The sequence below is a fragment of the Hippoglossus stenolepis genome, chromosome 21 (assembly GCF_022539355.2).
Source record: "Hippoglossus stenolepis isolate QCI-W04-F060 chromosome 21, HSTE1.2, whole genome shotgun sequence".
NCBI classification, from domain to species: Eukaryota; Metazoa; Chordata; class Actinopteri; order Pleuronectiformes; family Pleuronectidae; genus Hippoglossus; species Hippoglossus stenolepis.
In genome coordinates, this window is record NC_061503.1 from 3557889 (window position 1) to 3570939 (window position 13051).

General features: G+C 43.3%; 1 protein-coding gene across 1 annotated transcript in view; it reads right to left on the minus strand.

Moving 5' to 3' along the window:
- Positions 1-13051, minus strand: part of LOC118100907 (dynein axonemal heavy chain 9) — a 130459-nt gene that overhangs the window by 49353 nt on the left and 68055 nt on the right. Inside the window, 7 exon segments of the mRNA XM_047338422.1 lie at positions 1333-1566; positions 1831-1992; positions 3517-3659; positions 6371-6494; positions 7211-7373; positions 9485-9681; positions 10598-10759. Coding sequence (XP_047194378.1) covers positions 1333-1566; positions 1831-1992; positions 3517-3659; positions 6371-6494; positions 7211-7373; positions 9485-9681; positions 10598-10759 — 1185 coding nt within the window.

Consider the following 13051-nt stretch of genomic DNA (forward strand, 5'->3'; position numbering starts at 1 on the left):
TGTGTAGGAATGTTTATGCAAAGCAGTGGATAAGCATGGTATGTAAGAGTAAAAGTGTGTGTGTGGTTTTGCATTCGCTTGCACAGTGTAGACCATTTATAATTAGGGCTGCTTCCCATCCCTGTGTTGCATTTTTCATGGCCCTTATCTGCAAACGTGTGTAGATAGCAAACATCTGAACAAACGGATTCAAGTGTAGATATTAGACATGAAAACACAAAATGATGCGAATAAACATTTCACATAAAATAAAAAGGACAAAAGTCAACCAGGTATTTTTTTGCACTACATAAGCGGTATCTTTAAAAGGGTACCTGGCTGCAACCGGCATTGAAATGTTAAGCTTAAAGTTAACTGGACCCAAATAGCAAACCAGGGGCCAAGCAGGTGAGAAGATAAGTGAAATGTAATAAGCAAAGGCAGGCTTGCAGTCTTTGTAGGCAGGCAAACTGAAAATTCCACATATCCAAAAACTCATGAAGCAAAGGGAACAAAACGGGAACACTAGAATTGAATGGCAGCAAAAACAGAAGCACAAGGAACCCGATCAAGAACACAAGCACAAACCAGGGATGTAAACATTAGAACTGACAAAGGAGAGAGGAGAGCACAGAGACTAAGGCCCTGTCTACACAACTACTGATGTTCGTTTGGACGGATTATTTCCCCTCCGTTAAAAAAAGATCTCCGACCACACGACCTTCTTTTTACGAGATCACAAAACGACTACAAATGTTCAAGCAAGCATGCCAAGCCAGTAGGTGGCGATATAGCCTACATCAATGATTCGTCAACTACCAGAGAAGATAATTGTGAGTATGCTGAATGAGCTTATGGAGTGAGGAGTGATACACAGTCTATCCTTTTTCTAAATCACAACAGTTATACCACAGAAAAACTGCGTGGCTACTTGATAGGATCTAGTTGTTCGGGAGCTTTTTGATTATTCCAAGTGATTTTTCTCAGATGTTTGCCCCATTGGCATGAGACTATTTTGCTATAAATTTACCAACTGAACCTTTTTTTAGGTCAGTATCAATGAAAAGGGCTTGAAAAAACGGAACACACATGAGCGCAAACTACATCAGCTGATGAAGACCATAAGATATGATAGAAAGTTTGGAAGTTTTGTAGTTTCATAGAAAAGAAACATTTGTAAAACCCTTTTTAAGATACCATGCAGCTTGGTTAAGTTTCACTGTTTTTAATGAGTGAAGATACTTTTGTTTTTAGGGAATTTAAATAAAAAACAGGGATACTGGGCATGAAACCTGGGAAAAGAGAAACATACCATATCTTGTCAAGTTTGAAATAGATGCTGATGTACTGTACCTGAGCTGAGGTGCTGTTGAGCTTCTGCAGGCCGTTCTCCAGCCTCTCCATGTTGTTGGTGAGGAGTTTACTCTTCTGACCCAGCAGGCTGCGGTACAGATTGATCTGCTCCAGGAAAGACTTGGGCGTGGTGTAGTTGTAGCGCCGCTCATTGGACAGGTACTCCTTGGATGTTTGATTCACGCTCATGTGCACGTACGCCATGAATTTACTGACCGAGTCCTTCACTTCAGGCTGTGGGAATTATAAGTTACAGAGCTGGTTACATACTGATTCACACTGAAAGCGGATGACTCTGCAGATTTAGTGGAAAAGCAATATCTCCTGAGGCTCAGGCTCTGAATTTAATTCATGGGTTTCCGGTCTTGTTCTTGAAATTAATATCACATTCATTGTGTCACTGTGCCTGACATTTGAAATTATATTTTCAGGGCATGAAAAGCATTTTTTGTGGGTGCTTCATGCCTGTGTGTGTATAAGAGTATGAGCTGCTCTCACCTCAATGTTTTGCACTTCCTGTAGGAACTTGAAGCTGACCGACTCCAGCGCCTCCTGTGGCCACTCGTGGAACCAGTCGATCGCCGTGCAGTTCACCACTGCGGGGAACTTCCTGCCGCGAACCCTCAGTTTATTACCCACTGGAGAGAAACACAGAGCCACCTGCAATACATGGACGTGAACACACACACACACACACACACACACACACACACACACACACACACACACACACACACACACACACACACACACACACACACACACACCAAGGTCAAACAGAGTTGAGTGTGAAGTCTGACACAGCAGCGAGATCGAGATAATTTCCTTTCACAGTCAGACAGAGAAAAGAATTCCTGCTCCGATCGGCACTTCTTCGTGGTCAAGAGGGAGAATGGAAAACTCTGCATTAATTACTTGCAGCTACATCATTAAGCAAATAAAGCCCCCAGCGAGCATGTGGATTAAAAGTGCGTTGAGCTGTGGGCTGTGTCAGACTGATTTTCGCTGTTGGAGACTAACAGCTGGCTTGTTGAGAAGCTCGGCCAGATGCTCAGGAGCATTAGACTGAAGAGGCAACCACACAGAAGGCACAGCCAAAGACACGGCTGATGACAGAAACAACAAACAACTGAAAGAAACAACAATGATATTTTACATTTCCTGTTATATGTGTTGTACACACTGACTCACCTCGCTGCTTTGATCAGGAGGGACTCTATGTGTCATTAACTATACCATAAGGTTCAACTTGTCCAATTAGTGGTTCATCACTTCTTTTAGTCTGTTAATACAAAACCATGGCAGCTTGTGGTCGAGGTTGAATGCAGTGCCACTTGAGCTGCGGGGCCCCAGAGAGTCTGATCTCTTAAGTTTATATTTTGTATATTGTACACTATTTTTCTATGTAAATTTATTACGAAATCCACTGGGATATGTACATATTCTGTATGACTGATACATCACGTGATTTGTTCAAAATAGATTGTGGGTATTTAAGATGCTCATTTAAGATGATCAGAAATCGGAGGCTAAATCCATACTACTCAATCAACCAACTCCAGCCAGACAGGCTCATTTTGAAACAGAGACGCAAACAGGGAGAGAAATCCACTCTTTTCAAAGCCGTGCCCATGGGACTGTCTTCCTCATTTATTCACTCTCCAACCCAGCGAGGCTTGAGCTGGGAGCCAGGCAGGGGTGGAGGATGTGGGCGGTGGTGGTGTGGGCGTGCACACTGTAATAATGACAGGATAAGCAACCCCCTGGAATCCCTCTCTCCCACGGGGGAACAAAGTGTCTGCACATTGGTGAAATTATCTGAAACTAAGCGGCAGCTATTGTGCTGGTGATTTATATTTATGGCGTCCACTGCTTGCCGACGCATTCAGGTTCATCTGAAAATGTCAAAAAAGAAAATTGTCTAGGGGGAGACTTCATCATAAAACCAGGTGTTTATCCAAGTCTGAGGGTTGTTTTATTTCGAGATGGCAAATGAGAGTGTGAGGCAGCATGCCACTGCTATATTAAGACAGGAGGGAGAGCAAATTCAGACGCAGTTCTACGAGAGAGATTAATGTCAAACTTTGCCCCTCAGGTAAACCACTGAGAACGACTCTCTCTGCATGATTAGTTGTGGAATTCAAAGCAACAGAAACAGCTTTTTGTCTTGTACTTGTGTTTCACCTTGAGTTGTCTGCGAACGCGGTCGATGAAGAACTTCCAGCAGTTTTCCCTCGTATCTACCACTCCGGAGGCGCTGACCTCTGGCCTCACGCAGCTAATGATGTTCTCCACCTCGTCGTCTGGGAACAGGTCAGGAATCTCTCCTTTAAGGGATAAAATGATGCACATTACCAGCGGGAAGACAAGCAAGACTGAAGGCAGAGGTCCTAATGTTTTCTGTTGAAGAGCTAAACTTCCAACTTGAGAGAACTCTCTGAAACTATCTTATCTTGTCAGGATCTGAACTGACACTGAGACTCAAATCTAGGTGTGTTAACAGAGCTGGGGGCAGCAGGAGTTCATACAGAGGACTTATGCTAATGCGGGGATCCGCTGTAAGTAACAGCCTCGCAGCAGCAGAGACGAGCGGAGCACGGAACGTGAACGTCGACTTCCTACAGCACCTAAAATAGTCGGTGCCCGAGTTCAGGTGTTTTCCACTTGCTTAATTTTGTGTTGCCTCTCATCAGCACAAAGCCCCTCTGGGTTGTTCAGACCTGCTCTGGTGTGAGATTAGGGCAGAAAATAAGCCACAAGCCAGAGTGAAAGCCAGCCTGACATTCAGACTGAACGGCCATGTCATTTCACATCATTACTCAGAACATTGCGTGCACAGAGTTAACCGCCCTCACAATGACATTTTTCTTAGAATCTGTAGGAGCAGTTCCTGGGATGGGTTAATGCTTTCCATGACAATCAAATATGACAATGTGAGTGATGATATTGGCAAATTACAATAATCTCTGGTGAAAGATGTCAATATTCTTAATTTAACCAATGTAATTTCCAATAGTTTGGTTGTTGGATCAAACATAGTCGTCAATGAGCACAATATCTAAAAGAAATTATAATGTTCACATCACTGTATATTACAGCTACATCAAGCTCAATGATATTATTAATATGCATCATAATTCTAACTATGTGTTGAACTTGTAATACATTTACACGGGAGGAATTACACTATTTTTGAGTACGATGTTGTAGGATGCTTTTGTTTCCTCCGCCAGGGAAGTTTTGTTTTCATTGCTGTTTGTTTGTTTTTTGGAGGATTACGCAAAAACTACTGAAGTGATTGTCTTGGAACTTGGTGGAAGGGTGGAGTCACCCAATAACATTTACAGATGTTTACAGAATTTTTTTTCACTTTCTTTAACATTGTTAGACCGGACTTTTTCTGACATTTATTGAATCTCTCAAGAAATAATGCAAGAAAAAGAATGAAAAAGTCCGGCATATGCAGAGTGCTAATATCTATGAACAGATACAATTTGGTGTGGATGCCAATCATGATCCAGATTTTCAAATCAAATAAGCATTTTTAGGGGGGTAATCATTATTCACTCACTGGGAGGTAAGAAATGGATTTTGAGATCACTAAACCATTATTTTCTAATCTTTCGCTTTATTCCATTCAACCATGACAGAGAATGGATATTTTGCCTTTGTTTAATGTAAACAGTTTGAAGAAAAGTTCTGTGTACACGGTTTATGTGTCTGATCAATTCATATTCACACAATATGGTGATTAAGTGGCCACTCAGCCTTGGTGGAGGTACTCGCTCTCTGAGTGTCCTTCTAGTGAAATAAGGAATCCACAGCAGAATGAGTGGGCTGACTCTAACTTTTTTTGCCAGTTAAAATTGAAAAGTTGGAAATGCAATTTGCTAAAACAAATACATCTTGTAACTTTTGTTGACCAGTGTTCACTCTCGCCACGAATGGCAGTTACAGACATAGCAACACAATGAATGTCACATCATCATGAAGAAACCCACTGAGCACAAATGATAGGGAGACTGCAGCAACCTGCAACGTTACATGGGTAACATGACGACTGCCACATTCTATCTACCTACTAATTCCACAAACATCTGCCCTGTATGCTGTATGCTGTATGCAACAATATTCATAGAATCACTTCCTCTTTAACATTTTGTTTACAATGTAAAGCATAACTTTGTTTTGTTCCTGCAATGTTTTATATCAAGCTGAACTGCAGAGCTTGGATTTTGAAAAGTTGTGAACTTGAAGATTGTGTCGATGGCTGAACTGTGTCGATGGCTAAACAGCAGTTAAGTATTATTCAAACCAGGTAGGATAAGTGCAAAGTTTTCTAACTGCGCTCTGTACCATAGACATAAGACATATAGAATATTGGAGGCCTGCTATGTTTTCATTATTCCCTTTGCATTAGTGAGTACTAATGTAAGGGAATAAATCTGAAGTAGCTCCAGAGCATCACCACAGGCCAAGGAAACAGCCCATTCCAAACAGGCAGGTTTAGAACGGGCACTGCACTAGTTAGTAAAGAGGAGTCAGAACAGTCAAGACTCCTGAATGTATTGAACTGACCAAGTGTTTCTTATGACTTCAACTTGTATTTTTATTCATGGTGGAAAAATTGTGCTTTGTCTTACTTTTCAATCGTTAAATTAGAACTTGGAACTAATGTTTTAATGTTGTTGTTCTACTTGCTGCTTTTGACAAAACATCTTTCCCAATACTACCAGAAATGATTTAGTCCATTTATTTTTGTAAACTAACAACCAAATGATTCCACTGCTAAGATTAGTATACAGAGAATCATTTATCCTCATATTTCATTCTGCTTCGCTATGTGTTGTGCCCATTGAATGTAGCGTATAAATCTACATGTGGCTCTCAGCCGTGGCTGCAATCCCTCACAATGATGTGTTTGGTTGATGAGTGAAGCCGTAGAAGCGGCACCACAGTGATTTGTTGCTGAGGCGAAGCAAAAGCATTTCTCTGTTGCAAAACATGACATGCAGTAATTAGCGGAGCCTGCTGTTACCTGATGCCAGCAGATCGTTGACCAGAACGAGGAACTTCTCGTCTGCCACTTGGGCATCAGTCATTAGGAACACGGTGCCAATATTCTTCACGCCAGCTTTCATGTAAAGGGCTGCCAGGTCACACTGGGAGATAGGGAGAGAGAAAGAGACATGGAGTGGGAGGGTGACACACAGAATGAGACCAGGCCGTTAGCGGCCTCAAGATGTGTTATTCTGCAGTGGTCAATGGCTGAGACCTGAATAACTGACCACATTTACATGGACATCAATATTCATATATTTACCTGAACAAGACAACAGTGTGAATAAGACACTGCCATGTAGACAGCATTTTCTCATAACCTCAACCTGAGTGAGGTCATACTCCAAATAAGCAATAATTGAATTAAGACATGTGGAGTATTCTGACCTGAGTTGCATTATGAAGACATGTATATGTCTTCATCGCATTATTACATCTGATTGGAGTTTTCCCAGCATTTTACAATATCGACATGAGCAGCAGTTACCATCTGCTGGACGTCGTAGTGATACTTTGCTCTGTAACATGTAAATGGTGATTTGAATGGAAAATTCTTCTAGCAACAATAGCTAAAATAATGCTGCCTGTATAAAGGTAGTCAGTGTGAGGACACCATGTGGATTTCTCCCACAGTGTTGACATACTGTCGGGATTATGTCTGTATTTGCCTCAGACGCCACCACGTATACGTTTGAACCTCACCTGGCTGATCTGTATGCGTGTTAGAAACTTTTTAAGACTCAATATGAGACAAACAGAGCAGCGCTGATGGATGTTTGTGCAGAGAGGTAAGTTTGCTGTGTAATTCTCCTCATACCTTCAGGTCAGGGATGCCGTAGCCTTTCTTCAAGGTGATCTGGAAAAACTCCAGATTGGAGATGAAGGCAGCCAGTCGGGTCAGACTCTGCTTGCCACTGCCGCCCACTCCGACCAGCAGCGCATTCCCCCGTGGAGACTCCAGGATTCGGTTTATGCGGCAGCTACATGTGGAGGTGCAGACAGTCGGGGGAGGGAGGAGGGAGAGATACGAGGGAGGAGAACAGTAGAGGGTGAAGACAATCTGACTCATCATACAAACACACAGGTTGCCTTTGCCTCCCGCTCTCTGCTCTCATACAGCGAGTCACCCCCGCCCTCATCACTCTGTTTCATTAAGCTGTGCCACGATGAAATGTGTTAAAGATTGGACTCAGTTGTAGTGGACTCCTGAGAATCTCTGTGTCTTGTTTATAACGAGATGATGTCTCTTCATTGTGAATAGGGGAAATGATTTCTGTTTCGCTTTGTTGTAGCTTCATTCTAAAAGAAATACATCAACACACTTCAACTGCTGCCACTGCTCACACACCGACCAACACCTCCACTGCTTGGAGCACATGCTGCAGCACTCTGACTGAACTGCTTTCATCATTCACAGCTCGGCTGACGTTCAACTTGTGTCTCTTGCTCTTCAGCTGCTTTCATCTCTCACACTTCAATGGCTTTCATCCATGTGACATTAAAAATATCACAAGTACCATATATATTTCACGTGCAAAGAATACAACTTTTTTTCCATCGATCCATCCGTTATATATTCCACTTAGCCAATCCCAGGTGACACTGGGCGAGAGGCGACGTACACCCTGGACGAGTCACCAGTGTATCGCAGGGCCATTGACATTTTTCAACACAAGCAAGCACAATGGAATTTCCTTTAGAAAAATATGCAGCCTATTGTACATTTACACATTCTACCCATTAAATGATGAGAAGCTACCTGCGCCTGCATCTGCCTTTGACTCTTTCTCTCCATGTCAACAATTTACAACAAAAAACTGCTGATCAACAAACAGCTAAAAGGACTGACCTTTTCAAAATACGTTGGTAGTGGCTTTTATTATGAGACTTGCAGATGATAATATAGAGAATAAATATTATCTGCTGTAGTCAGGTTTCTGTTTAAAATATCAAGAGAGCACATTTTACCTGAAGGATGCCTCCTGTCACCTTCCCTTTTTCAAGAAACTAGTACCACCCATTCAACACAGCACATTATCATTAATGTTATCAGAGCTGCTACAAGATTTCAGTTCATGTCTACATGACTCGAGGAATAAGGGAGGCATCATTCTATCATATATCAACAAAGCCCAAAGCCAACAATGTGTAAGTCTGTCTGTCAATAGCAGCTTCCCTATTCTGAATGTCGATTTCAGCTTAAATCCCCTAATAAAGATGCAAATCTTTAAAATCTGCTCGCAAATATATACTTTCATTTTCAGCAATTTCCTGAAACAGCTGGACACTGTGGTTTTTAGCTAAAGTTACTCAAACAGGAGCAAACTGTGTATTTGTTCGGGACTATTTTCAGTGGTGGTTTAATGCATATTTGGTGCTCTGAGTATTTGCATGGTATGTGTATGTGGGACCAAATGAAAGTAAACTACAGCGTGTGTGTTCATGGTGATGTATGAACATCTGGATCATTGATGTGGTTTTAGCTGCTTCCAGACTGAAAGCACTGAACTCTGGAAAATCTCCTGAAATGATCAGTTGCTGTGGACATTCTCCAGAGTTTCTCCTGCCAGCCCCCCTGGTTAAATCTGTCTGAATGAGCCCAGGTGAGAAAACAGCAGGAGATTATCAGGACAATTCACTGCAGGCGAGTGGGAGCGTTGATGATCAAAACAATACAAATATCTAAATAAAGAGAGGAGTCATCATCAACTGAACTGTAAGAGACCAGTTTTGAGAATATTTGGTGATACAGGTTTATGTGGATGTGTTACAAACAAAAACACGTGATCTCCGCAGCAGAATTAAAACGTTATGTCCAGCCTCCTACGTGTCGCGCCACCCTCGCTTCAACGCCCTGCACATTTTGGGGGTTTTAGTGAACATGATGATGTCCTGTCACTGCTTGGTGTTTTACTGATTTCCCTGTGTCTGCTTTCGACAGTCTGCAAATGGAACTGTTAGACCTAAAACACCTGGGAAGCCATTTGCTTTCCTTTTCAGACAATAAAGAACCTGACAGAAACACTTTTTCTCTACTCCTTCTGTAGTCTCGCCACACAGTCCCAGAGGGGGCTGCAAAACTTCCACTTACATGTGAGCCATGGCATCCTCAAACAGCACCAGGTTTAGGGTGGCATTGACCTCATTGTAGCTGTCCAGCACCTCCAGCAGGGTTTTGTTGAGGCTGCTCCAGGACTCTGCAGCCAGGTACTTGGGCTCCCCCAGCCCACTGGCAAAGTGGCAGTACAGGTTCATCTCCTTGGCCTCCACCAGAGTCTCGTCCATGTCCTGAGGGAGGGACACACACACAAGCACACACATATTGGAGTGGTAAACATACAAATACACATGCTACCCCCTGTCAGCATAACATTAGTGTTAAGCTTAAACAGTCTGGACAGGGACACAGCTGAATATCACAGCTGCGCACAGGGTGACCTAGTTCATTTTCACCCGGGCAACTATCAGGCCACAAATTATTTCACTGGAGAGATTTTGTGTGTCCCTAAAGGATGCTTGCTCCCTCTGTAAACTTTCACTGGCGTAGAGCTGCAGTAGGTCTGATGAATGAGGCATTTTTGTACAGATTCACATATAATTCATGGTCTGTTGCAGTCTTCATTTTCATAGGAGCACGTTCTTACAGCTCTATGGTCTTTAAAGATATTCTTGTTTGTGTGTAAAAATAGCCAAAAAACATGCTTCATACTGTTCTGTGGCACAAATTGTCATAAGTTTGCCGAAGGTGTGAGCTTTAAATAATATATTCTAGAGTGGGTAGGATTATTTTTCTCCTCCTTCTATTTCTGTGGGTGTCTGTCCACATGGACTTGTCAGGCTCTTCATTGTGGCATGACTAGTGTGCATGCAATAGAGCCAGAGACGGTAGTGAGGGGAGCAGTGGACAGAAAACCATTAAAATGTTTTCCAATTTGCTGGGTTGACAGCACAGACCCTGACAGCCAGGCCCCCATACCATACTGATTAATATTCTCACTAACCCTTTTCTGGCCCTCCGTCCCATCAGCCCACCTCCCACACTAAAACACATTCTTTCTTTTCTCCTCTGCTCCGTCTCCTCGCTGTGTTGACCACTGATGTCGAGGTCCAGACACAGAGCAGGCAGCCTAATGATTTCCTCCACCTCCTCTCCCTGCTCCCTCCTTCTTGTCTTCCCCGGCTGAACTTTGTACAAAACTCTTACCTCGTAGAACTTTTTCACTGTGTCCACCTGCAGCTTATCAAAGACCTCGAAGTCATGCTCCTCCACCAGCTTGTCTCTGTAGACCCGGTTGCTCTCGTGCAGGTAGATTTTCAGCAGGTCCGGAGGGGCTTTCAGACACTCGCTGGTACAGAAGAGAATGCCCTGGGCAGAGATGGGGGGAGAGCAAAGCTTAGAGTTTCATTCCAGAGGCTGATTTGGCCCATTTACACTACAAGGAGGAGGGAAATACAGCTCAGTCACTCCGGGTAAATCAATGGATATTGAGTGGGCAAGCTGTTAGTCAGAGAAACTCAGAAAATAACGGCAGTGCTTTCCTTTCATCTCTCTGTCTCAGAAGGGTTGCCGCATGTGGTTACAAGTTCTGTGGGCAGGTGTTGGATGGAAGAAATGAATTATGAAAAATCAAGGAATGGGGTTGCATGTGGCTGCAGTGCTTTCAAAGAGGGTTTATTTATGTTCAGTCTTCGAGCATGTCTGGAAATGACTCCCTTTTTACTATATATTTGAAGTCTGCTATTTTTTGAGTGTCCAGATTCTGCATTTGTGATTGCACATGTGAATTTGATGCTGATGTAAGGCTCTGAAAAAAGTCCCATTATCATGAAAACGTAGCATCAATGGCATTTACACTATTTTACTTTCAAAAATATCAATAACAGCTTATGATGATTCATCAGTGTTTGTAATGTGGATTTACTGCTCACTATAGAGTAAATTACAGTGTGTGTTGCATGAAGAAAAGTGAATGACTCATGGACTAGACAACAGCCACAATAGCTGGGTGAGGCTGCTGTTCTGTCACAGAAACACATTGGCCTAAGTGCCAACATCAGTATGCTAATATGCACACAATGACAACATTGCTAACATGTTTATGTTTAGTGAGCTTTCAGGGGCCAGGGTCTACCACACCAGACAGGATCCCAGGTGCAGGACGTGCAAAGATGCCCCTGACACAGTCCAGCACATAACAGCAGAGTGTGAGATGCAGGCAAGGACGGCATACATGGAACACAATAACCATGATTGCATCTGTGCCAAGCATGGGCTGGAGGTCCCAAGGTCAAAATGGAAAAAAAACCCTCCAAAGGTGGTTGAGAATGACGTGGCTAAGACCCTGTGGGACCCCATATCCAGACAGATTACTACTACTACTACTCATCCTCATTGAAAACAACAGAAATCCAAACAGGGAATCAATACACTGAGCAGATGAGTGTTTAGTGGATGATTGATGATTAACATGTCTCCACTGGAGGCTTGTATGATGTATATGTTTCCCACACGGCCGTTCCCACCAAGCCGAGCAGAATGGACGGTGCACCTCTAGGCACCTCACATAACAGGTGTGGTAGAGGACGAGGAAGAGGACGAAGGGGCGCCCGGGAACTTGTTTCCCTCTGCACATTGTCCCCCAGGAGGCTGAGCTGGGCAAACAGATGTTGTGTGTTTCCAGCCCCAGAACTTATTCTAATCAACAGAATCCTCTCTGGGGGTAAAGCCAGCTGAATCTGATCTGCCTTCATATCTGAGCCCACTGAAGGTGACAATTGGCTGCTAGATCCACTGTGTAATGGTGCAGATAGGGGGTGTGCTGTGTGTTTATTTGTGTGCATGTGTACTGAGCCAGAATTATCGCCACTTCTCTAGATCTACAAAAGTCAAGATGTTTTTTTTTCCACGTATGTGCGAATGAACTAATCCTTTGACTTTGAATTCATCTCCTTTTCTACTCCATTTCATTGCTTAATGGTGTCAATCATGACACTGTGCATTATTTCTGTGTAAAAGTGTGCCTGAGCAAAACAAAACACCATATGGCAACTCCTCATGGCCGTCATACTCGAGTCTATAGCTGTGCATCGTACCAATCAAACAAACAGCAAAGCGCTAACACACTGAGAACTTTGTTTTCCTTCTATCCAGCTGACTTTCTGTCCCTGATTCTTCATCGCTTTGTTCAACTCAGATGAGAGGGATTAGAGAGCTCTGTGTGCCGGCATGTATCTGTCTGTCTGTCAGGCAGTCTGCAGTGTGCACGCTTTCCCTGTAGCCTGACAGCTGCTCTGAGCCCCAAACACTACTTCCCCCCTAACTAATGCACCCAGCTGACTCTCCACGAAACATCATACAGACATATTGTGCAGTCAGTACAGTTCAGCTTCAGAGTCTCTCTGCAACGTGAGTCTCATGTACTCTCTTTCTCTCTCTTTGCCTTGTCTCTGTCCTCCTCTTTTACTCTGTCCATCTCCCCCCGTCTTCTCACTTGACTCTGGAGCTTCAAGGAGCTCATTTAGGTTGACGTGGAGAAGACAGGCCGGCAGAAATTGCCTGCTGGTCATGGCAGAGAATGAACACTGGCAAACAGAGCTCTTTGACAATGCTCCCGGTCGGATGTGAAATTGTTTGTCTTGCCCTTATAGCGGAATTTGG